This window comes from Lissotriton vulgaris, unplaced genomic scaffold (genome assembly GCF_964263255.1).
Source record: "Lissotriton vulgaris unplaced genomic scaffold, aLisVul1.2 SCAFFOLD_518, whole genome shotgun sequence".
NCBI classification, from domain to species: domain Eukaryota; kingdom Metazoa; phylum Chordata; class Amphibia; order Caudata; family Salamandridae; genus Lissotriton; species Lissotriton vulgaris.
Genome location: NW_028243238.1, coordinates 490,637 through 518,146, shown reverse-complemented (window position 1 = coordinate 518,146; position 27,510 = coordinate 490,637). Strand labels below are relative to the sequence as shown.

The 27,510-nt window shown below is 42.7% G+C and overlaps 1 protein-coding gene across 1 annotated transcript in view; it reads right to left on the bottom strand.

The window, feature by feature from the left end:
- The window catches only part of LOC147668654 (uncharacterized), a 574,419-nt gene that overhangs the window by 339,399 nt on the left and 207,510 nt on the right, over positions 1-27,510 (bottom strand). Inside the window, exon 12 of the mRNA XM_086948545.1 lies at positions 11,269-11,382. Coding sequence (XP_086804671.1) covers positions 11,269-11,382 — 114 coding nt within the window. The remainder of the gene's footprint in view (positions 1-11,268; positions 11,383-27,510) is intronic.

Genomic DNA, 27,510 nt, shown 5'->3' with positions numbered 1-27,510 from the left:
TAACGGGAAGTTGGATGGTGCACAGAATGTGTTTGGGTGTCTATATGTGCCCAATACTGAACAAGATATCTTCATGTCCCACTTGTCTTCGGTGCTGGTGGATTGGACTCCATACCGATGAGCTTTGGGTGAGGATTTCAATGCAGTCCTAGATACAACTTTGGATCGCTCACATCTCCTCTTGTCTGGTACTGGTTCAGTGAAACAGGCTAAAGCATTGCAGCAGTGGGTGGAAGGTTGGGGTCTCTTGGATGTATGGAGCAGCCGTAATATAGAGATGAGAACATACTCATATTATTCTCACCCAGGTACACTCAACTCCTGCCTTGATAGATTCCTCTGCCCTTCCCACCTTCGAACAGCATTACACTTGCCACATACTTAGGGAAAACAATATCTGATCATAATCCACTAGAAATAACATTATGATGGGGACGGGTGCCAGCCCTGATCCCCACCTGCCACCTGCAGCCACTGCTTTAGAGGATGCGATAGTTAGAGAGACACTTGCAACTACCATTGATACGTACTTTCACGAAAACTCCAGTATAGCCTCTTCTCCACTGGTGGAGTGTGAGGCCTTCAAGGTGGTGATATGAGGAAAATCTATTAACGCCGTGGGGTGGGAGCTAGGGGAGAAGTCATTTCGGAGCTCAAACAACAAGAGAACAGTTCGGGACAACTAGAATAGGCAGTGGGAGAGAATGTCAAATCCGCAACTAAATTACAGAATGCCAGAATGACCTACGCTGAACTCCTTGAATGTCTCCAAGTAATTTATTACAGGTCATATATCTAGAGAATACATACTGATGCTGATAAGTCAGATACACTCTTAGCTCGTTTAATCCAGCCAGACCCGTCATCCACATCTATTCTTATAGATAAATACACCAAACAAGGACACATTCATGACACAACTGGAGATTAACACACAATTTGGAGAATTCTACACTATCTAACACACTGCCCTGCCACCTCCTGACTCTGCTAATTTAGCCTAATTTTTGCACCAGTCAACATTACCCAGGGTGCTCGTGGATGATCAGGAGGCCCTCAGCACTCCTATTACAATGGGAAAAATTTGTGGGGCCGTCAAGGAACTCGCTCGGAATAAAACACTGAATTTCGTTGCGCACCCTGCATCGCAAAATAGGGCGTGCTACGAAATGAGTTTTATTAATTTAATTGTTTATTTACGTGCAATCATCCATATTCCGGTGTTTACCACCCCCCACCCTGCCCCTCCCCCACCCCGCCTGCCTTCCCCATGGAACTCCCTCCACGGGCCGCGGTTGCTGGGAAGCACTTCATTCCGCTGCGATGCAGAAAAATAATGTGGCCTTCTGGATAGCAGTTAGAGCACCCTTTCTGACTGTGGACCAATTGAAATTGCAATTTCAGAAGAGCACTGGGTTAACTTCTTCTCTAAAGTTTATAATTATAATTCGCAAGGGGCCCTTCTGAGGAGCCATATCATTACTCCTCAAGCTGTAAACACGGTGATTCCTATGCAGGTAACGCTGGAGGAAGTGGAAAAGGGCCTGGTATGGGGCCAAGGTGGCAAGGCTCCAGGACCTGATGGCGTCCCAGTTGACCTGTTTAAACATAACGTGCAATTGTGGGGCCCTTTAATGACTCAGGTAATCAACGCACGTTTAAGTTCCACATTCCCAGGGCCCTGGGCAGAATCTACAATAAATCCAATGTTCAAGAAGGGGGAAAGATCTAGTCCTAGGTGTTATAGACCCATCTCCCTTCTTGACTCTATGGTGAAAGTCATAGGTCGGATTCTTTTAGAACGGCTCGAAATGTGAGCAGAAGACGCCGGCACCCTCTCGGATTTACAATATGTCTTTAGAGAGGGGCTAGGCACTGTTGAGCAAAGCCTAAATCTGTCTATGTTAATGGGGAAGTACGTAGGAGCAAAGAAGGGCCGTCTGTTTGTGACCTTTGTTGATTTAACGGCGGCGTTCGACTCAGTGAGACATTGCACATTATGGGAGATTTTGGTCTCGCTGGGTGTGGACCCTAATATAGTAGCCTTTTTCCAACAATTATATAGTGAGGTGGCTGCTAGGGTCCGATATGGCAAGGGAGGCGAGTGCTCTAGAGCTTTTGCCGTCAGGCGGGGGGTCAGGTAGGGTTGTGTCCTGGCCCCCCTCCTTTTAACTTGTATATAAATGCCCTAGGAGATGAGCTGTTTAAGAGCGGTCAAGACTTCCCACGAGTAGAAGGCCGTCTGATACCTACCTTATTGTATGCGGATGACGCAGTCCTGATGGCACTCATGCAAAATGGTCTGCAAAGGGTTTTAGGCAGTTTTAATGTTTTTATGAAGGACCTGGGCTTATATATTAATGTTTCTAAAACCTTTATCATGAAGTGTGGAAATAAGAAATATAGAGGCCAGGGAAGGGGAACTTTTTTGGAAGGCAATAAGGTATCCCAAACGTCAAGTTTTTCATATTTGGGTATCTTATTTAATGTTGACGACATCTGGACAAAAACCATAACTGAGAAAAAACTTGCATTTAAGAGGACCACTAGCACACTTACTACTTTTTGTAGAAACTGGAGCGTAAGCCACCTGGAGAGATTATACCAATTTAGAAGGCAAAATGTCTCTCAGTGGCCATGTATGGAGCAGAGGTATGGGGGTTCATGAACACACTTCAGATACAATTGGTGGACGTCTACCTTTGCCTGCCATGAGGAATTGGGTCTTGATTACGTATCGGATCTTATTCAATTATAACCCATACTCCTCTGGCACAGGAGATGGACAAAGGAGCAGACTGTACTGAATAGAACTATTATGTTGGATGTAATGCTTGATGGGGTTAATATGATCCCCTGGATGAAGTATGCGGAGTATTTTTATCACTATTAGGCAACTCAGAGTTTTACTCAAACCCCAGCTCAATGTTTGGTATCTCTAGAAAGGAGTTAAAATATAGGGGTCTTGCGCACCTAGTTGAATAGAGAGCAATAGGTGAACTTTCGAAACCCTGTGTGCTGAAACCTGTCCTTTATTTCTAGTGGGTTTGACAGAATATTGCTTTTTAGATTTAGGTTAGGATCCATTCACATACTATTGTCATTTCCTACAATGAATGACTGGTCGCATAATTTATCAGCTTGTCCATGTGACTCCCAATCAACTCAGACAACACTACACATAATGTTCTTCTGTAAATTTTATGTGACACAAAGAAAAGCTTTACTTGTACCTGTTTTAAAAGCGTATTGTTTAAGACAGTGTAGCATAGTGCTAATTCGCTTGCAATGCCTAGAAAATACACATATTGCCTGGAGGATTGCTCTATACATTAAAAGAGTGCTCCGAATTAGGAAAATAATGAATTGGGATAGTAAGGAACAGAGGGGGGTGGATGCTGACCGGTGATATGTGATACAGGTATTAATTCTTTTTTTAAACTCATTATCGTTTTCTGAATGTATTTCTTAAATGATTTGAATCTGTATTAGCTTGTATCTTTTTAGCAAAAGGGGGTTCTGATACTTTTAGTGAAGTTTTATTTTATGGAAATTTGTATAAATTACGAGTAATTGAACTGCTATGAACTCATTTTAAATATGAATTGCTCCTGAAATTAGCATTTTATTGTGCTTTTATGATTGTTTTCTCACAATCGAATAAAGCTTATTTTGATTGATTGATTAATTGACCTCACTCATGACATGGTCACTGACATCACTGATGAGATCACTCATGACATCTCAAACGACATCACTGATGACATCATCCATAGAATCCCTGATGTACCCACTTGCACCCCCATATAAATTTTCATACACCCACCCCAAGTTCCACACTACTGTTCTCTAAACCATTGACACACCCATACCAGAACTTACACACGCAGTCACTGATTCATAGGTCTACACACACATCCACTCAGATACCCATGCAACCACTCATACACCAACTCACTCACTAATACAGCCATAGACACATCCACTCATTCACCCATACAGCAACTAACACCCTGTTAATCACTCATAGAGCTAATTACACAGCCATGTATTCACCTATACAGTTATACATACACACACTCACTTATTAATATAGATACTAACACATACTCACTCACCTATACACTCACCTACACAAGCACACACTCACCCATACAGCCCCTATCACAATCCTTCACTCACAAATACAGTCACTCATATACTCCAACACTCACCTATACTGCCTTTCACATATCCAATTACCCATATACCACTGACACATTAATTCACTCACCGACACAGCCATACACACACTAAGTCACCTATATATCCCCTGACTTATGCACTCACTAACCCATACAGCCACTGAATTACTCATCCATGCAGGCAGTCACACACCCTCTCACCCACCCACACAGACACTCATACAGGAACTCAGACAACCAATAAATCACCCATACAGCCACTTAAGTACCCACTCACCAACTCATACAGCCACTTAGACACCATCTGACAGACTGATACAAACATTCAGACAACCTAGTCAGTCACCCATACACTCACTGAGACACCTAATCACTCACATATACAGTCAGACACGCACCCACTGAATCATCCATACAGGCACTCATATACCCGCCACTATATACATATATACATATATTAACTAGTGGCGAGATCCATAGAAGGATCATTTTTGGGTTTGCTAATAACTTTAGCCCCGTTTGACTAATCTTCACAAAACTTTCCAAAACGAAAGTTCATCCACCTCACCTCCTTTCTAAAAAGTTTATGGGTAATCTGTCAAGCAGGGGGATAGAAATAAGGGGGTTTCTAAAACGTAAAATCCTGATGAGGGTAAAAAAATATAGGGGCTGATTCACAGAACTAATCTGAGACAAAATCCAAAACTTACTAATTATGGTATTCACAGAATGCACTTACAACTACTAACTTTACATCTGCACTCGGGCCGGCATTTCTGCACCCGGAGTGGACTTTCTGCACCTGGAACGGAAATCCCGCATTTGTGCCGGACTTCCGGGAGGTTGAGCATTTTCCTCAATGCTAATTACCGGTCCAAGTGCCTACCATCCCAACCATGCATCCTATATAGTCAATTAACATCAGATTGTGGGCATTCCGGCCTGGAAGCAGAGATTCCGGCCTGAGTGAGGAAATTCTGGCACAATTGCAGGATTTCCGCTCCGGGTGCGGAAAATCTGCTCAGGATGCGGAAATTTCGGCCCGAGTGAGGACGTAAAGTTAGGAGTCCTAAGTACATTCTGTGAATACTAGAAGTGGTAAATTTTGGATTTTCTCTCAGATTAGTTCTGTGAATCGGTCCCTTAGAAATTTGGACAGTTAGGCTTGTGAGAGTCTCATAGATTAGCATTAGATTAGCACGGGAATGCCAGTTGAAAAATAGAGAGTTCTGACTGTCCCAGGGATCTTTATTTCCCTTGGGCCATCGCACTCAAGTGGGAGTTAGACTCCTATGAATTTGAGCACTCTGATTGGCTGTCAGTAACATGTCAGTAACATGAGTAAAATGTTGCTGGCAGTTATTACAGGACTAGGTGACTTAGGAACTCCCTAGGCAGGACTGAAAAAAAATGGCAGGTAGTCCACATTTATTTATTATAACCCAGCGGCTGTGTTTATAAATGGGAGGGGGGCTGTGTGGCCCCCTCCCGAGCCTCCAGAGGCCCCAGAGAGCCCACCCATTGGGCCAAAAACAATTTGTATAGGTAGGGGGGGTGCGTAGCCCCTCTCTTTGAGCCATTAGAGGTCCCAGGGATCCCACTCCAGTGGCTGATCTTATTATTTATGGGGAGGGGTAATATGCAGCTTCCCTCCCTGTGCCTCAAGATGCCTGGTGAGCCCAACCTTGGTGCATAGTATAGTTTCTATGGGAAGGGAGACTGCATGGCCTCCCTCCTTAGCCTCAAGAGGTCTCAGTGAGCCTAACACTGGGGCAGCTCACCAGCTATGTCCTGGGTTGCCCAACCCAAGGACATAGAGGTTACCCTGCCCACAGCAGTAGGCAATCACCATGTCTGCTTCCAGCGGGAAAGACTTTAAAAGAAGCTCCTGCTTTCTGGGCACTAACTTTAGATCTGTTTCCCTTCCTGCAGTGATGCTGGCAGGAAACAGACCTAAAAATGACTCCCGGACGCAGGAAGCAGCATTATTAGCTCCCTGCTCCCGGTGGATGAGGGAAGCCAGCTGGTCCCGCAGGAGCCTTGGGGTCCCTCGCAGCCCCCCAACGACCGTGTGGTGGGTGTCCTGGGGGGCTATCAGGGCACCCACCCTTTGTTTACCCGGGCCCCGGAGGCTGGGGTCTCTTAGGCTAAACTTGATCTTGGGAGGGGGTCGGCATGACACCCACCCCCTTTAAAATGCTGCTGGGTCCTGGGGACTGGGTCTCAGGGGCCAAAATCTGCTTCAGGAGGGGGCCCGTATGCCCCCGCTCCCTTGAACATACTGCTGGGCCCTGGGGGATGGGGTCCCTGGGGCCAAAATCTGCTTGGGGAGGGGGCGCATGTCCCCTTCCCCTTCAACATGGTGCCCGGGCCCCAGGGGATGGGGTTCATGGGAACCTGTGATCTTACGGTCTTTTGAAGTGCACAAACTCCTTTGATATCATGGCACAAACTTAAAATATCTAATGCACTGTTCTGTCAAGAAAAGTGTCTCCCCAGAGCACTCAAAATCCCAAAAAGTTCAAATAAGTTCAAAATAAGTTCAAGAAACGTGTGAATTAGTTTCAATCTTTTTCTTTACTTGTGCATTTTCATGATTCTTCTCATTGTATACACGTATTCAAATCATTGGCCCAATGCATTTCGGGCTATGCCCTTCTTCGGGGGCCCTGTGTAATCCTAGAATGTTAACAATAAAGTACAGTTTCAAAAAGCAGGTATTTTAAACATAAACATGTGTTCAGGTTAAGTCAATATTCAACATATTCAACATATTGCCACATGCAACGGGGGTAGAAAATCAGAGTTCGAGGTCTAACATTTATGCTAATGTTGCGAGAATGGGGGTGCTCGTTAGTCTATACTCCGAAAGTGCGGGAAATTGGGAGTGTCTAAGGAAAGGCGGAGTTGGCCACGTTAAAAAGTGCTCATGAAATCGTGCTTGTCAAACCTGTTCAGGCGAAAAATGTAGTCGCGCTGATGTGAGAAAGTTATCTGTAAACGAACGGAAAACAGCAAGCGTTAGGTTGCAGGTCTGTAATTGACAGAATTCGTCTGTCAAAAAAGGTCGTACGTGAATCAGGCTTACCGGGTAAAGTAATCTGTCCGAGTCCGCGAGGGATTCCGGTTGATTTGTAAACGATCGGATGTGCTTCCGCGTTCTGTGTGTTTGGATCGGGTCGCGAAGCTCCTTAAATGTAAGGGCGACGCTGATACGTCAAACTGTGTGTGTTAGTAACGAGCGTTGGGATTGGTCGACTCGTGATCATGTGTTTATACACGTGGGAACGCGATGTTTACATTTCTATGTCGATACTGCGAACAGTGTTACGGCAGGCAGAAGAAGGTCTAAATAATAGTGGCAGAAGAAGGTATTAATAACAGTGGTGTTTGTTAAAAATGAGGATTGGTGCAGGGAACAAAGATGAAAAAGATAATGATAGTGACAGTGAATATTCTAATCGTGTAAATGGAGCATACACAACAATAGCATATAAAGAAAATATCTTAGATCTGACAGCAAGTGTTTAGATCAAAAGCATGTGATTACAAATAGCAACTGAATTCTAAACGTTCATTGAGTCCTCTTGGAACTGTCGATGACAGTTTATTGATCCAATAAAGTTCACGTCTTAACAGATGTTGATCATTGTCTCTCCCTGGAAGTAAGGGAACTGTTTCTAAAATACAAAATTTCAACTGGCTTGGGTTGTGATGGTGGTCATTAAAGTGTACTGCCACGGTGGATTTGTTGGATTTGAGGCGAATGTTGCTGCGATGTTCTGTCAATCTAGTTTTTATTTTCCTGGATGTTTTGCCCACATATGGGAGTCCACATGGACATTTCAACATATATACAAGATTGTAACTATCACAAGTGCCATTGACTTTGAGTTTGATTTTGCTCCCACTTGATGGGTGGTTGATTTCATTCCCTTTGATGATGGAATTACAATTTCCACAGTTGTGGCAGGCCATCGTGCCCTTGTATGATTGCGGAAGTTCTGTGACCTTGGGTTTTAGTAATTCTTTTAAGTTTCTCGTCCTTTTATATGCAAATCTTGGGTTCGAGGAAAAAATTCCCTTGAAATCTTCTTCCAGGGCCAGTAACGGCCAATGTTTTAGAATGTTTTTTTTTATGTCATAACTCCTTGTGGAGTATTTTGAAATGAACACTGATCTTTGTTCCTCCCTTGCAGTGGATGGTGTCAAGAGTTGTTGTCTGTTCATGTGTTTAATTCTCTCCACAGCTGGTCCCAGTATGGCTTCTGGGTATCCCCGGTCCTTAAATTTCTTTATCATATTTTCTTTTTGCTCTTCATATAGTTGTTGAGATGAGGCAATGCGTTTGACGCGTAGCAGTTGTGAGTATGGAAGATGGTTTTTTAAAGGAGGTTGATGGAAACTTTGGTAGTGTAACAAGTTGTTTTTGTCCGTGGATTTCTGAAATACTGTGGTAAGTAGTTTGTCATTGTCTTTGATGATTAGTACATCTAGAAAAGATAGTTGGTTGTGATTGATATCATAGGTGAATTGAATCCGGTCATTGACATTATTGAGTTCTTGGATGGCTGATATTAATTGAGTGGTTGATCCTTTCCATAATAGGAAAATATCATCTATATATCTCTTGTACAGTATGAGATATGCCATATATGCATATGCCAACATCTTTATGCACCACTTCGAAACAGAGCACATTCTCAACAACCAATCATGGAAAAACAATCTCATACTGTACAAGAGATATATAGATGATATTTTCCTATTATGGAAAGGATCAACCACTCAATTAATATCAGCCATCCAAGAACTCAATAATGTCAATGACCGGATTCAATTCACCTATGATATCAATCACAACCAACTATCTTTTCTAGATGTACTAATCATCAAAGATAATGACAAACTACTTACCACAGTATTTCAGAAATCCACGGACAAAAACAACTTGTTACACTACCAAAGTTTCCATCAACCTCCATTAAAAAACCATCTTCCGTACTCACAACTGCTACGCGTCAAACGCATTGCCTCCTCTCAACAACTATATGAAGAGCAAAAAGAAAATATGATAAAGAAATTTAAGGACCGGGGATACCCAGAAGCCATACTGGGACCAGCTGTGGAGAGAATTAAACACATGAACAGACAACAACTCTTGACACCATCCACTGCAAGGGAGGAACAAAGATCAGTGTTCATTTCAAAATACTCCACAAGGAGTTATAACATCAAAAAAAACATTCTAAAACATTGGCCGTTACTGGCCCTGGAAGAAGATTTCAAGGGAATTTTTTCCTCAAACCCAAGATTTGCATATAAAAGGACGAGAAACTTAAAAGAATTACTAAAACCCAAGGTCACAGAACTTCTGCAATCATACAAGGGCACGATGGCCTGCCACAACTGTGGAAATTGTAATTCCATCATCAAAGGGAATGAAATCAACCACCCATCAAGTGGGAGCAAAATCAAACTCAAAGTCAATGGCACTTGTGATAGTTCCAATCTTGTATATATGTTGAAATGTCCATGTGGACTCCCATATGTGGGCAAAACATCCAGGAAAATAAAAACTAGATTGACAGAACATCGCAGCAACATTCGCCTCAAATCCAACAAATCCACCGTGGCAGTACACTTTAATGACCACCATCACAACCCAAGCCAGTTGAAATTTTGTATTTTAGAAACAGTTCCCTTACTTCCAGGGAGAGACAATGATCAACATCTGTTAAGACGTGAACTTTATTGGATCAATAAACTGTCATCGACAGTTCCAAGAGGACTCAATGAACGTTTAGAATTCAGTTGCTATTTGTAATCACATGCTTTTGATCTAAACACTTGCTGACAGACCTAAGATATTTTCTTTATATGCTATTGTTGTGTATGCTCCATTTACACGATTAGAATATTCACTGTCACTATCATTATCTTTTTCATCTTTGTTCCCTGCACCAATCCTCATTTTTAACAAACGCCACTGTTATTAATACCTTCTTCTGCCACTATTATTTAGACCTTCTTCTGCCTGCCGTAACACTGTTCGCAGTATCGACATAGAAATGTAAACATCGCGTTCCCACGTGTATAAACACATGATCACGAGTCGACCAATCCCAACGCTCGTTACTAACACACACAGTTTGACGTATCAGCGTCGCCCTTACATTTAAGGAGCTTCGCGACCCGATCCAAACACACAGAACGCGGAAGCACATCCGATCATTAACAAATCAACCGGAATCCCTCGCGGACTCGGACAGATTACTTTACCCGGTAAGCCTGTCAATTACAGACCTGCAACCTAACGCTTGCTGTTTTCCGTTCGTTTACAGATAACTTTCTCACATCAGCGCGACTACATTTTTCGCCTGAACAGGTTTGACAAGCACGATTTCATGAGCACTTTTTAACGTGGCCAACTCCGCCTTTCCTTAGACACTCCCAATTTCCCGCACTTTCGGAGTATAGACTAACGAGCACCCCCATTCTCGCAACATTAGCATAAATGTTAGACCTCGAACTCTGATTTTCTACCCCCGTTGCATGTGGCAATATGTTGAATATGTTGAATATTGACTTAACCTGAACACATGTTTATGTTTAAAATACTTGCTTTTTGAAACTGTACTTTATTGTTAACATTCTAGGATTACACAGGGCCCCCGAAGAAGGGCATAGCCCGAAATGCATTGGGCCAATGATTTGAATACGTGTATACAATGAGAAGAATCATGAAAATGCACAAGTAAAGAAAAAGATTGAAACTAATTCACACGTTTCTTGAACTTATTTTGAACTTATTTGAACTTTTTTGGATTTCGAGTGCTCTGGGGAGACACTTTTCTTGACAGAACAGTGCATTAGATATTTATACTTCACCCAAGTACAGAGGGTTCAACCTCACGAGCACCACTGACCTACATAGAAAGAATCAAACTAACATCACTTCAGGAGTGCGTATCCCGACCTCCAGTTTTGGATTAATTAATTTACAAACTTAAAATACTCATAACCACCATCATTATATATTATACCAAGTTAAAATTCTGTCTAAATTCCGTGCCCAACTCACAGTGTATGGCAGTGCTGGGCATGCTCCAAAATCTCTTCTTCGCATTGGAATCTGAACACTTGCTTTCTCCTTCGAGCATCAGGCGCTTCAGGAAATTTCTGTGTGCTGGCCATTCTAGGATGTGAAAAAGACAGGAGCACAGGCACTTAGGGTACCATATTTCTCTAAAATTTTATTAGCACTTTATACAGACAAACAATTCTCCGACCTTTGTATAGTTAATTTTCACGGCACAGGTATTGCTACATGATAGGAATATCATGAACTATGATTACACAATAAAGATCTGCAAAGCATAAGACACATTTTAGAAAGCTAAATTGCAAAGTGACAATTTCCTGTAAACAAGACTAGGAAAACCTCATGTATTTTTGAGCCAGACACAGATAACAAGCGTAAACAAATCTAAAGGATGTAAATATAAGAAAAATAAAGAAGAATCAAAATGCAAGCAGGTTAAAAAAACAAGTGGCAATTCATCACTTTGTGAAAAACAGATGAGAGAGTAGCAGTGTGCGATGCACTACTAGATGAGAAACTAAGAATTAACATAATGGATTACCTCAAAGTTAAAACTATGAGGCAGTATAGACCAGTTAGTTAGGGAGTTTGGTCAAGATCACAAGCAGGTGTAAAACTGAATCTGTGTTGCGCTAGTACACACAGTGTTGGTAACATCAGAACACTTTGTCGTAATAATTGAATACCAAATGTGGAATTTAGCTTGGATTGGGAGAATGCCTTTGACAAAGACTGATAGCCTTTTCTATTCAAGACTCTCCAAGTTTTCAATGACCCGGATTGTTTATTTCAATTATTACCTCATTATAGAGAAGAATGAAGTCTAAAGTTATGAGTAATGGATTAATTTCTATATATTTTCCTTTGGAAAGAGATCTCAGAAATGTCTTTTCTTGCCTAGTCTATCTGACTTTCCCTAGCATTATCTTGAAAGACACAATAGTGGGTGGTGGAGAAATACTCTGATTGTAAAAGTCTTGCATATGCCAGTGGCCTACTTTGCTTTTGAACCTGGAAAAGTGTGCTGCTCATTTAGTACATATAATTAACATGTTTCGAGCTATAAGTTGAAGCTGACAAAAACAGAAGCTTTTAAATATAAGATGTGTTGCTGGGCCTTGTAAATGGGTTTATAATATAGGGATACATAGTCTACCTATTTCTGCCAAATTAGTATTATTTATACTTCAAGAAACATTAAAGCAGGTGAGATATGGTAAATGAAAACTGTACCTTGTGGAGAAAACAATATTATGAAAATAAGTTGTTCTAAATAGGTTACTGTGTCAGTCCAGGTGTATTATGCACGTAGTTGCAAGAAAGATTATGTTCTAAGAGTTCCAAAGGTGTTCTAAGAAAAGGCTACAATTTGTTAGGGGGGTTCTATATTGTGAAGTCTGACAAATGCACCAGAAAATGGCTTTACAATTTTTTAACTATCTGTCAAATACCATATGAAAGGGATTTACATTGTGGAATCGGTGGCAAATGCAATAGGAAGAGTTTTAAAATATATATCCCTTTTCTTGGTCTGGCCCTGGAAAATGCTTGCTATCTCCAGAGAGAGATTTAGGCTTCAAGTCAATCTATATTTTGAGTCTTCCTAAAATATTTGGTGGGTCTGTCCATGCCAAGACAACATGGCCATGCTTATTTATTTTCATGTTAAAAATAATAGGATTTGTTTATTAATAATGCTATAATCAAACCTCCCATTTTACATTTGAAGGACTTGACAAAGCATTTAGCTTAAACCTTTTTGATTATGAAAAGCCTCATGTTTTCCAGTAATCCCCTATAGAAGTATTGCTGTTTTTTTAGGATTTGAGCCTGCTGGTGCACAAATTGTCACATAATACCTCAATGATAAAGGGAGCAGACTACATTTAAAGGGGTAGTTGCCCTCTTTGATCTTTCTTTAGGGTATAGGATTTTCACTGTGTTAATAAGAAAGCCCCTTAAGGGAAGGAATCCATTTTAAAATTCCACTTGCAATCTTGTAAATATTTGTCATTTTGAGTTTGGTATTTACTTGTGTGTTCATTACTTTTCATTTTTTTTTAAAAACACATTGGTTGGATGCTTATTTTTTACTTGTGCTTTGTGTGTTGCCCAGTCCTGAATTTCTAGCACACAGCACCTCTCTGAGTCAGCGTTGGACTATGCTGTCTCATTTGCTTTAGAGTAAGATTTCGCATTGTTTGCATTGTCAACTCTGGCAATTGCAAAAGAAAGGGTTTTACAATGTGAGCTCTGCAGCAAATACAATAGGAAGAATTTACTTTTGTTAACTCCTTGACAAACGCCGTAGGTAGGGGCTATACATTGTTTACCATCAAGAGGCCTCTGACACAAATATGTAGTTCATGAGGCACTAGCAAGGTAGCGTTTCCATTATGTATCTTTGTCATTTTATTTATTAATGTACTTTATCTTTTTAAAAGTAAAAACACTGACATTGATTTCTTAAAAATTATTATGTATTTTGTGGAGTTTCTTATCATTTATTTAACCCATTTGAGTGTATATTTTGTTCTTTGACTTGACTTTTTTAAAACTATGCTGTTGATACTCCATTCCAAAATAAGAGAGGAGGGACTGGGGCTTTTATAAGGTCCAGCACACATGCCCCGTCAGTGGTGAAAACAGAGTGTGCTGTTCCTAAGTGGGAAGCTAGGTCTAGCAGGTGGAGGGGAGTGCTCCTTGAAGGAGCAAGGGCCCTCACACACCCCGAGAGGTGTCATGCTTCATCATCAGGCATCTCCTCGTGGGCCGGCACAGAAATGCACAACGGGCCCCTCAAGAGGGCTCTTTACCAGAGATATTCTCTTTTTTTGCTGATGTATGTTCCATGGGTGAGTGGTGAAATGTGAGTCGAATGGGTGAAGGAAAAGTGTGTTAAAATTGGCTAAAGTGATCCGGGCAGGAAATAATGTTTTAATTCTAGAGTCCTTTTTCAAGTATAAAAACGTGACGTGAGCATAGAATATATTTAATGGTCTATTTAGCTACAGAGGTAGGGGATAACAAGGTCAACATGTTTCATGCTTGTTACAGTCCATAATGGATCTTGGCATTTCATCAGGACCAAAAAGACCTAATTCTACTCTTCACAGGGATGGGGGGAAATGGAAAATGTGTGAACCATACTCTGTGAATAATATATGGCTCGACTTTTTTTGAACTATGCTGCTGATTCTCAATTCCAAACATAACAAAGAAGTAGTAACTCTGACCTTCCCCATAACATTTGGGAATGTCTTACTTCATTCGTTTGTTGGATGACCACTAATATTTTGAACATTAATGCAGATAAAACAGAGGTGTGGGTTCTAGGGATTCAGATTGAACCTCTGTCAGGTGGTCACTGGCTCAACCTCTGCCTCTATGTCAAAAGAGTTATGATCTTACTATCAAAGTTGATCTTACCGTCTGACTGCAAGTCAATAAGACGGCTGGTAAATGTTACTCCATTTTGAAGGGCAAAAGGGAGATGGTTGGTGACCCATGCACCTATTCCATCCTGTTTTGAATTGTAGGAATGCAGACTTACATGGGCTACCTGCTCTTATCACATCTTATCTATGACCACCTAACTGTGAAAGCTGCGCCTGCCACGTTTGTTCCTTAATTTATCTCAACACACTTCTGTTAAATCCCAGATGGACTACCTACACAGGTAACCAATAAATAAACTTGTTCTTATTTACAACACTTTGTATAGTGCACAAGGCAGTTCCTGGCACTTCAATATCGCATCTTTAATTGTACATGCCCATGCTTCATTTCTCTTCTCATGCTGTGTTGGTTGTGCCCATGTTCATCACAACGGAGCAAGACAATGCTCTTTCTTGGGTCTGGATTGTATTCCCAGTACACCAGTTGTTAAAGACTCTGTTAATATTAATACAGGGTCAACAGTATGCCTGTGAGAGTGCAAGGTGCAGCACATTAAAGCCAGACCTACTAGCATTGCCAACGCTTGTTGGTGATAGAGTACATGGCAAATTGAGCTGTGTGTCTGAAGGTCTTTATATGAATATCAATGCTTTTCCAAGTTCATGATTAAAGAGGACTAACTCAGGGAGAGTATAAGTGATGAAAATGGCATCCCATGCTATGAGATATCACGAGTGATGTTGTAGGATGTCTAACCTTGATTAGATAACATGCATTGGGTGTAAAACTAATAAATACCTATAAAAGTCGTAATGAGGGCAAAAGTTAATACATATGAGTCACATGATCCAAAAGGAGGCATAACAATTTTACTACCTTTCACTATTAAATGCTTTGCCACATAATGCCTGACCATCATTCCCTTGCTAGCTCCTGCAGGAGTAAGATAGTACACAGAAGCATCTCAGGAACGTGGGTTAGAATCAAACTCTCAAATACAGCAGCCACAGAGAAAATCGATACCAATCGCGGACTGAAGCAAGGATGCATCTTAGCTCCGATGTTATTCAACCTATACACCGCAGACATGGGAAAAGCTTTGACAGGAACATCACTAGCAACACCTCAGCTTGCCCACACCAAGATTCAATTATTGCAGTACGCCGACGACTTGGTATTATTAGATCATACTAAAATCGGGCTTCAAGGAGGATGATTATGAGTTTCCTGGAACAATCTCCGGCCAAAGTCATTCTGCTTCAGGAAACTCATCTAAGCTCTACCGAAAGTAAAGAGATCTTTGGGAAATTGAGATGGATAGGTGCATTTTGTTGTTTGGGCCAAACTGGGGTAAACAAGGGTGTTGCAATCTTGATAAAGGCTGGGATTAGAGGGTGCATAAAAATCAACATCTACGGACCAGTCAGGCAGATGGGTTCTGGCACAGGTCAATTTTAGTGGCAGTGAATGGACCATAGTTTCCTACTATGGCCCTAACATGGACGACCCTACCTGGTTACTCAGAGTTCAGTCCATTGTAACGGGGGCTACCTCCCCTGTGATTATAGGGGGGGGCATTAATGTACTTCTAGATCCTCAACAGGACCGATCTAATTACAGTCACCATGTTACCACCCCGCGTTCTAGACGAGCTATGATTACTATGATGCATGAGGTGGGGCTTAGTGACCTTTGGAGGATTAAGGGGGAGGCTACACCGGGTTTTACGTATTTCAGCAAAAAACGCGGGCATGCCTCAAGATTGAATTATGTCTTGGTAGACAGGCTAGGCCTGGAGTCTATACATGACATTAAAATACTTCCGAAGATCCTTTCAGACCATGCTCCTATTATATTTACATCTAGGATGGGTAGCACTAGTCGAACTTCCATCAGATGGACTCTAAAGAGGTCTGTACTTTGTAATCAAGACATAGTCACTTCTATTATTACAGCAACTAATAACTATTTTTCAGATAATGTTGGCTCCGCCCCAATCGAGTTCGTCTGGGACACGTATAAGGCCTATATTAGAGGTCAAATTCACAGCCTTACTAGTGCCAGTAATAAGGAGGAGGCTCTCAAACTTAAAAATCTGGAAAATAAAATCGCATTGATAGATAATTAAAAGCCACGGTGTCCACCCAGACAATTTGCCACAGGTTATAGCCGACCTAGAACATCACCGGCTGGAATATCGTGGGCTGATGGACTTAAAAATTAAAGCACAATGGACAGCCCATGCCATGGAGAACTATGAGTACGGAGAGAAGGCGGGGGCTATTCTGGCAAGTAAAATAAGAGCAGACAGGGTCCGAAACAACATAAATAGCCTAATTATTGATAATCAGGGAACCATATCATCTCAGCAGGTGGATATGGAAGAACATATACTCTCCCTGTTCTCTAAACTATATGAAAAAGATGAATTGGCACAGGATTCAGACAACACCCTACGTTGGCTGGAGAGTAAGGTCTTGCCAACATTAACAAACCAAGGTCGAGAAGTCCTCAATAGTCCCTTTACGCAGGAAGAAATTGGAGTTTATATTAAGAAAATAAAAAACAATAAAGCGGCTGGCCCGGACGCCCTTCCTGGAGAGTTGTATAAAGTACTACAGGACATCTTTGCGTCACAGCTGTGTGATTTATTTAACTACATCCATAGTCCGGAGGGTAGGGCACCCCCCTCATGGAAGGAGTCCATAATCGTGTTAATATTAAAACCTGGGAAGGATCCCCTCAAGGCTGATTCTTTTAGACCCATCTCCCTGCTAAATGCGGACTATAAGATCTTTACTAGTGTTTTGGCAGGGAGATTGGCAAAGTAAATTCCACAACTTATAAATCCCGATCAAAAAGGGTTTGTCCCTGGGAGACATATACATGATTTAACCCTCCAGCTGATTGGAAGTATAGATTTAGCAGAGGCACGCTCGGAACCCTTGGCAATCGCGGCCTATGACGCGGCCAAGGCTTTCGACTGTGTTAACTGGGGCTTTTTGTGGGATGTACTGACCTCAATGGGTTTTGGGACAACCTTTATTAAGACATTGAGGGACTGCTATGAGGGTGCATCCGCCGTAATTCTACTAAATGGTCTATTAACTTCACGTTTCAGTGTAAGGAGAGGAACGAGGCAGGGGTGCCCTATCTCGCCCATCCTATTCGACCTTTACATTGAGCCCTTGGCGCAAGCACTTCGAATGGACGACCGGGTCACACCCTTTAGGGCTGGAAATTTTAGTTGTAAGTTGGCACTATATGCTGACGATCTGTTAATCTATATTGATAGCCTGATGGAGGTACTCCCCAGAGTGGAAGAGACAATGAAGGACTTTGGCCAATACTCAGGGTATATGAGTAATAACTCAAAAACGGAAATAATGTGCTGGGGGTGGATAACTGGAGGGGAGCCCAAAGTAAGCAGTTTAGATTCCTGGGAATAATAATAACACCGGATCTCAATACCATACCACAGATTAACATTAAGAAGGTGACGAAGGATATTGATGATCTTCTGCTGAGATGGCAGAACCTTAAACTCACAATTTATGGCCGGGTTAATCTGGTTAAAATGGTAATATTGTCAAAGCTGACATACTTATTTAATATGATCCCATTGACCTTCCCGCACAAACTTTTGGCTAAAATCCAGGGGAAAATAGGCAGTTTCATATGGGCCAATAAGAACTCTAGGGTCTCCTGGAAAAAGCTAAAAAGAAGATTGAGGAAGGGAGGGCTTGCGCTTCCGGATATCCTTTCGCACTCTTTTGCCTTTCAACTGAAAAACATCCGATGCCTCCTGTCCAGCCCCGATGATTCTAACTGGGGGCGGGTATTGAACACAATGGTGGAACAAGAGAGTGGGGGCTCTGGGTTCCTTTATAAGTTTGGTGCGCCAAAATACGACAAAAAGGTGCGCCTAAAGGTATTGAAACAAGCACTTCTAGTCTGGCTTAGAGTTAAGGAGAAATGGGGCATAAAATATTATTCAGATCTTGCCCGAATCTGGGACTCCCCGGGGTTGCCGCCCTGCTTCGATGACAGTCTCTCTCTTCCTATTAGGAGAGCAGGGATAATAATATGGTCAGATATAGTACCCTCAGAGGGGGTGTTACCTTGGGAGGTTTTGAGATCAAAGATTGGGGACTCCTTTTCAAGATTCAAGTACATTCAGATCTGCTCCTGGTTTGCCGCTGAAAGGGATAATATAGGTGGAAACTGGGATGTTGAGTCTTCACTCCAATCAACGAGTCCGATGAAAAAGGAAGTAGGACTCTGGTACAGGAAAATGCTGGAGGATGAGGAATCGCAGGCCCCCCCAATGTACCATATCTGGAATACTTCTAGGCTGGAAGACTCAGCGGCAGCTCTCTATGACACATCTCTCCATTTCCTATACAAATATGTTAGATCAGCTTTCCTGAAGAAAAATCATTACTTCACCATTAATAGGCTATAATATACACCCAAAAAAATAGCCACATTTGTGAATCCCCCCCCCCCATCATGTTCCAGGTGTGGGTTAGTGGAAGCTGACGATTTGCACGTTTTTTATGATTGTTCTATATTGGCCCCCTTCTGGTCCATGGTAGAGAAGGCCCTAGAGGGAATTTTTAAGGTACAATTAAATTTGAATTTAGCTAGAGTTTTTTTGGGCTCAATATCGATCTAATTAGTTTATTAAGGGGGGCACAGGTAGCATTATTTCTAAGTTTAGTATTAATTGTGCGCAGAGAGATATGTAAATTATGGAGGGTCCCAGCCCACCTCTGTATGAAAGTTGGTTACGGGTGGCACTAAGCACTGCGCGCTTAGAATCAGGACTAGGGCAAAATGTAAATAGTATGGTGTGGGATCCTTTGGTGGAATGGGGAAGGGAAATGAGGCTGGTCTAAGGCCTCTTGTCCAATGATTACACCATGCCTCGGAATAAAGGGGCAGGGCGGGTTGGCAAATACTTTTACCTCACCACAGCGGCACCAGAGAATTCCCTGAAATCTAGTATAAAGAACATTTTTCTGGAAGCAGGAAATCCGTGGTCAAACAGCCTCGCCGCCGCCAAGCCTTGAATCTTGCAGTGGATAATTTGGACCCTGAGTTAATCAAATACGCTGCCATTAAAAATGCGACAAAAAGACAGGTTCGGCTTTGTTTGCGCTCAACTGACTTGGAAGCATTGGAAGCAAAAGGCTTCCATGAGTCCCTAACACTCCCGCAGACAGTACAGACTTCGAAACCCCCATCTTACTCAAGCAGTGGGCAAACCAGCAGTAAATAGGATCTTAGCGCTCAGATTAAACCCTCTCCCCCTTAAAGACCTTTATCCCACAAGGCTATCTGCGACAAGGCAGTCGGAGTGCCGCCTATGCAAATATAAACAAGAGAGTTTCGCACATATCCTATTTTGCTGCCCGGGGTTGTCTTTTGAGCACAACCTTTACTTAAAGCCAATTTTACTTAGACACGGAATTAGATCTATAAAGGAGGCCGTCTACCATATATTCACAATGGAAACAGTGAAGGTCATAGCTGTGTTCAGTAAATTTATCCAAAAGGCACGCCAGAAACTGATGATCCCACATAGTTAGGACACCAGCCTGGAACAATGATTCTTAAACCTTCGAGACTGGTAGAAATGGACTAACGAACCAAGTTTTTAATTATATTTATGTTTTCACTCACTTTTAAGTTTTCTCCTTTACCCTTGGCTTGACATTTAATGTTTTATTGTTGCGTGGTGTCTTATTTAATGGTTTTGAGTAACCACAAAGTTTTATTCACAGAAGCATCCTTATCTCTTCTTACACAGGGTAGACATCCAGGTGATGAAATTAATTACTGTGGAACATTCACCCAGAGAGGCTTTCTCTGGTTATAGGTTTAATTGATTGGTGGGAAATTTGAAGTCCCCAGGTAGAGTCAAGGGCATGGCCTTAGGGAACAGTCACTTACAACATCATTCTGACTGGTGTGGTACAATTCATATCGGATGTAAACTGAGTTTTTGCCCAATCTCATACCATGGGCTCTGTTCTGTGTATACTGCACTTGGGGCCAGATGTATGAGCGATTTGCGAGTGGCAAATCGGTTAGCATTCGCCAAAAGGACCTTACTCTATGTACGAAAGCCATTCGCTAACCTAAAATTACATTGTGAATGAATCGGAACTTGAAAAAGTTTGCAAATGAAAATACAGAGTCGGAATTAGGGAATCGCTAATACCGATTCGCAAACTGGATGTATAAGTCAGTCAAATGGAGAAAAGTCTCTATTTAGCTCGTTTGGGCAAGTAATTTACCACCAATTAAATCCAGGTGGTAAATGGGTGCAGACTATAAAAACACGCAAAATGTATGCTGCCTCACACTAATGTATGTTTCTTAGGCGACAGCGCGTATGCCCTAAGCCCATGGATTCTCACCACCCTACCTCTCCCACCAACCTGAATGTGGGGAGATATACCACAGCACATAGTCGCACCAGAACTGTAATTAGACTCCTGAAATCACAGTTTCGCTGCCTGCAGAAGAGTGGGGGTGCCCTGCAATATGCCCCCTAAATTGCCTGTAAAAAGGTAGTAACCTGTGCCATACAACGCAACATTTCCTGCAGCAGAGTCCTACACATTTCGATGTCAGCATCCAACAGAGGAGAGCAGAACAGTGGAGGGGAGTAGGCGCAAGAACCACATTGCCACACATTACTTTGCTAGGTAAGTCATGGTTAGTTCAACATATTGAAATAAAATGCTTGCACAATAGTTTGAGTGATTAAAGTGAACCAACCCTTATTGTCAGGTGTTTCACTACTGTTCATAATAATCTAATTTGCACATAAATGTATGCAACATTACATCAACATGTAGGTTGATACAGCACCAACCTAACATTAAACAAAATATACAGCCACTTTAGAATCTGTACCCCTCAACTTTTCCTGTGACTACATCCAGTATGGGATGTGCCACTACATGGAGGTGCTGGGCTATGGCTACTACCGCGTAGATTCACTCATGCATCGGTGCGGAGATTCTGCTGACACTCGACAAACCCTGGCTATCAGGTTTTCGTTTAACCATCCCACTTGCAATTTTGCGCTCTGTGTATAGCCGCCACTGCAGTGGTAATCTGGCCAAGGCCCCTTGCCGCATCCCCACTGAGGTGCCCCATTTCGAGCAGTAGTGTTACCGTGCGCTTTGATAAGCATGAGGTGGCATGTGCAAGACATCCAATGGACCGTTATAAGGCACCCAAACTCACAGCACTGCTTCTCTTTCTGTGCCTCTGGTTGCCCTCTGACATCTGTGTGCATGAACGGGTTAATCGTGGAATCGTTTGCTGGGCTTAGTTTAGATAAACCCTGCCCATATTGCGTAGGATTTAAATAGTTAGAGGAAAGATTTGAATTGGCCGGCAGTTTTCAACCAAGCTTGCATTCTCAGAAAAAACTCGACATTTTAATTTTATGCTGTCTGATTTCAATCCAGTGTTGGCTTTGAGTTCACCAACTAAATGCCTTACAACTCTCTAAAGAATTTACACTTTTAAATAAATCCCTACCTCATGGGAGCTGGCTAAATCTCAGGGTTATCTATGTAAGCGACATGGAAGAGGGCATTAGAGTTTGTGCAGTTCCTTCATATAGCCTGGCTTCCAGCTACAGCTGTCGTCCCTTCATGCTATTCATGTTCTGGGAAAAGTTATTGTCAACTTGTTAGCTCCAGCTCACCTGGGGGCAGAGTTTTGCATTTCAGACGCAATTGAAAGCACTATTGCTTCATATTTGGCATTATGCTGCCGTGCGACAACTTTCCTGTTTGAGACCACACAGCTTTGTGGTGTGGGTGTGCTGAATGAATTTGCTTCCTGGCAGCAGCATTTCAGTAGAGTTGCATGCCATGAGGCTGTTGTTACAACTCTACAGGCATGGAAGATTAGGGTTTAATAATGTACTAGTCCAGACCTGATTTTCTTCCTTTGGTTAAGGTCTCCCCTTACAAGTTTTAGGTTTTGAACTGCCCAAGGTAAGATGATGTCTTATTATTACTTGTTTCTTTCCACAGATTGGGCTAAAAATAATGACCAGACCAGTTCCATTTTACGTCTTGATTTTCTTTCGTATCCTTCTTTCTTAAAGCTTAGTTCCCCTAGTCATCCTGTTAATTGGCCGGGTGGAAGGATGTTTCAAAACATCAAGTTTTTTTCCTTTTATCAAGCCTCACTTCTTGTCGCATCTCTTGACTACCTGTGGCTAATCAGAAGGCTGAGGTTGCTTCAGCTATCACCCATAACACAAATGCATTTTTTGTGTGTGATATACTCGTGCACATTTAGTCCCTAATTTAAATCTTGCATTGGGAGGCAACCTCTGTCACCCAGCCGCCAAATCCAAGTCAGCAATCAAATGGTTCTATTGTCACTTCTGCCATTACCACGGCTTACTAAATTCTTACAGGGTCAGTACTATGGAGTGGCATTTACCTCCAGTAATGCCACTCATCCCGTTGAGTCAACAGTGGTCCTCAATGGGATGAGGAACACTGTTGACTGGTGGTTGTGTTTTCCAGCTACGCTACTTCTATTTCTCTCATGGTTGTTCCAGGAATTCCCATCCTGTTATCATAGGGGGCATATGGCTACAGTCACTCCTGGACAACGCAGCTGTTTATTAATTCCAATAATTACCTTCTCTAGGTTGCAGACATGTGTGAGGTCTTAGCAGGTGTTTCCCCAGGATTCCTCTTTTGTTGGGGTGTGCGTGTAATCCTGGGAATATCATATTTGGGACTAACAAAGTTCTTGAGACCCACATGCCCTGGAGAACCCCCATTTATTTCCTTGCAGATACCGCATAAATGGCAGTTCTAGCAAGGGACTCAACCAGGGGTTTCCCATTGATAGATTGTAATTTTCCTGCTAATGATGTTGTACATATGTTAGCCTAATGTGTCTAAATTAATATGCAGTTACAGCCTATTATTCATGTGCTGCAACCCACTGAGCTATTTTTCTTTATATGCAAGCTTCATTTGGATAGAACTGTTTCTGTAATGGTTAAGCTTTTGTCTTATTTTTGCCTTCTAAGTTAGAAGACTTGCTGTAGTACATTGCCTTCTATCTGTTAGGTTCCCATTAAGGATATTTTTGTATACTTTCTTATAATAGCAAGAAGCTTGTCTATGGCAGGCAGATTTCTAATGCTGACATTTGCTCTGCAGCTCCAATGTCTCATGGTACAGTTTCCCCCCCTCCCTTATGAGCAGAAAGTCCCTGTTTCAGCATTTCTTTCCTCAGAGCTTCGGCTCTGTGTCCTTGAAGGGAAGATAACAGGGTAGCCTTCGCCGGTGCAGATGCCCAATGTATGAGCTCATTGTTCTCCCTCTGCTGAGCCCAGTACTTTTCCAGTCTGGGCGTGGTTTTACTCTGCCATGCTATGTTATAATGTATTGCTGTGAGGAGAGGAGTCAGTCCTCTCGATGCACTCCTTGGGGTGTAGACCTGACAGGGCCCATCTGCAGATGAATATTATTTAAATAAATATGTGTCTAATTCTTCTCCACTGCCTGGCTGGATTATTAAATTGCTAGTGATAGATGAGTGAGGTAAGTCGCTCAGGTGGATTTGAGCCACACTTATCACCATGGCCTGTGTATTTCTGCTAGGCACCATTCCGCCAGCTGGCCTTGCAAGGGTCCAGGCGGAAAAGAGGCATTAGAATAGTGGTGCTTGCTGATGTGTGCCACAGTAGCACCATTACACAGCCATTGTCCAGCTACCCCTTTAATTAAGGGCTAATTCTAAATTAATGAATTTGTAAAGCACACAGATACACCTAGGATACCACTGCAGACATGGTGAAGGGATGGTGGGTTGGTAGGTCTGCCTAGATCTAAATGTGGCCCTTTCTGTTTTATTTATTGAAGTTTTGTATAGCACTAGCTGGACCCGAGGGTATCAGAGCGCTTCACAGCAAGTACAGTTATGAACCAGAAAATTTGGGTGGTAGACAAGAGCAAAGAGCAAAAAGGGAAATAATAGTCTGCAGATCACCAACTTGAGAGCAATATGGAACAGAGTTCAAGAGCGCATCTTCAGGCTATGGGATATCGAGAAGGGAAAATAGCAGTCCTTCCCCCAGTCAATCGTGGAATTCTCGTTACGGTCGAGAGAGCTCGAGGAAGAGGGATTTGAGTAGAATCTTGAATTTCGGGAAGGAGGTGGTCATTCTGATATGGGGGGGATGGAGTTACAGATCTTGGGAGCATTTCCTGCAAAGGATTTATTTGAGGTTTTGTGTTTCCGTGATTTCAGTGGATGAGTAGGAGCGTGTTGGAACTTCTGAGGTTCCTAGACAGACCGGCCCTTTTGAGTTTGGCGGCCAGATATTCTGGTTTGCCTGTGTGCAAGGCTTTGTGCATGAGGCAGGCTGTACGGAAGCTGGCTCGTTGGTCGATAGGGAGCCACTTCAGTTCCTTGAGTGCCGGTGAGATGTGCTCGTATTTCTTTGTTCCTGTGACCATTCTTGCTGCGGCGTTGAGGGTAGTGGTAAGAGGCCCTAGGTGAGATTTTGCTGTTCCAGTCAGTGCTGCGATACCATAGTCAATTCTGGAGTGCACCAGTGCCTGAGTGGCCTGTTTCAGGTCTTACGGGGGGAGGAAGGGTTTTATTTTGTAGAGAAGTTTCAGGTTAAGGAACGCACTTTTGCCGGTTTTTGAGATGCGTTTTTTCATGTCCAGTTTGGGGTCGAGGGTAATCCCTAGGGATTTCACCGAGGCCGTTGGCACAAGGGCACCATTGAGGGCGTCTATGGCTTTTAGCCATTCTACTATTTGGGGGTTTTCATCTCTATTCAAGATGAGGAGCACTTCTGTTATCTCTTGGTTGAGTTTGAGGTGGTTGGATGAGAGCCAATGTTGGACCTCAATGAGTGTGACATTAAGTCTGTGAATGTCTGCAATCGAGGTGATTTCCAGATAAAGTTGTGTGTCGTCCGCATAAAGGTGGAATGGGATGTTGGAGTTCCTTAGAAGTGAGGTGAGGGGTTCCATGTATATGTTGAAAAGTTGTGGGGAGAGTACTGACCCTTGTGGAACTCCTCTACTAACGGTGAGGGGGTCCGACTCAAAGCTGTTGATTTTATTCTTTGTGTGCGGTTGTTGAAAAAAGAGGAGAACCATTTTAGAACCATCTTTTCAATACCCGCTCTCTCCTGGAGGACTTTGAGGAGCAGGGTGTGGTCAACTGTATCGAACGCGGCTTAGAAGTCTCTTATTTTAGTCTTAACAAGTATTTTGTAACTGCTAATGATGGATGGTCATTCCAACTGGGGGACACACTGATGGATGACAGTTTGAAATACAATTGGGAGACAGGCAACAAGAGCATGGTGTAGAAAGGAAAACATATGTAAGAGATAATGAAGACAAGATCACCAAGAAACCCAGGTGTGAACTTGAGATACAGAAGGACATATGTTTACAGAGTTGGAACAGGAAGAGGCACCTAAGTATGCAGGCATCGGAAAAAGGATAATAAGAGGGTACTTAACTAGAAGTTTGTGCTCCCTGGCATAAATAGTCATTCCATTTGAGGTTCAGGTTGTCACTTATGCGAACGACACTCAGTTGGTCGTTTCCCTTAATAAAAAGGACAATTCTGGCCGGGGCATAACTCCCTGCCTAGAAAAAGTTGGCAGATGGATGGATACCTCATGTCTGAAGCTCAATGGGGCAAAGACTGAACTTATGCTCCTTGGCAACTATGCCCCCCCCAATATAGATTCCTTCTGGCCTAACTTTCTGGGCCCTCCCCCTGTCCCGAAAAAGCACATCAAGAGTAACCCTGTGCGTAGTTAGCGTAGTAGTGCTACGTGTAGCTACGCGAAGTGCACTTCGCACTACGCGAGTTACGCGAACTGCATAGTGCACTGTGCAAAATGCTGTTCGCACTGATTGCACAGTGCTGGATGCTTGTCAGCACTGTGCAATCAGTGCAAACCGCATCTTGCACAGTGCTAGTGGTCGTTTTCTGCCGCTCCAGTAGATTTGTACTCGAGCAACAGCTTCCTGAACACAGACTGGTAGTTTCTCATTGCGAGCGGTCGCGAGCATACGCGACACTCGCAATGAGAAACCTGACCTTCCTGCGTTGAAAATCTCGCCGGGAGGTTTATTTTCCACGCTCGCGATTGGCAACTTGATGATGCTGATCGCGAACGAGGAAAAAGTGTTGCGGGATGTTATTTTGCTCGCTTGCGGTCGCTAACTTGACGTTGAGGACCGCGAGCAGGCAAAAAACGCCCGCTACGAGTTTTTGCACTGTGCTACGTGCAATTCACGTAGTGCGTAGTTACGCAAACCACGCTAACTACGTGAGCCTAGCAGCCACCTGCTTTGGCCTTTTGAGGATGATCAGGACGATCCTCTCCTTACTACCTTTCATGGCTAGGAGGTTGCTAGTTCAGCCACTGATTTTGTCATGGCTTGATTATGCCCTACGCTCTATATTTAGGAGCTCCATTTTCTATAACCAAAATATTACAGACAGTACAGAACTGTGCAGCTCGGCTGCTCCTAAATATCCCTAAACGTCTCTCAGCCAAACCTGCTATTGTCTCTCTGCATTGGCTCCCAATCCAGGAGAGAATTCAGTTTTAGGCTATGTACATTGACCATAAAGCACTTTCTGGAGAAGGATCCCTGAAGATTCCCGTTATGATTCATCCCTACCAGCCCAAAAGAGCTTTAAGATCCAAAAGTAAACATCTGGCGACAGTCCCAAAAATTAAACAAACGAGAAGTGGAGGACGCCTTTTTT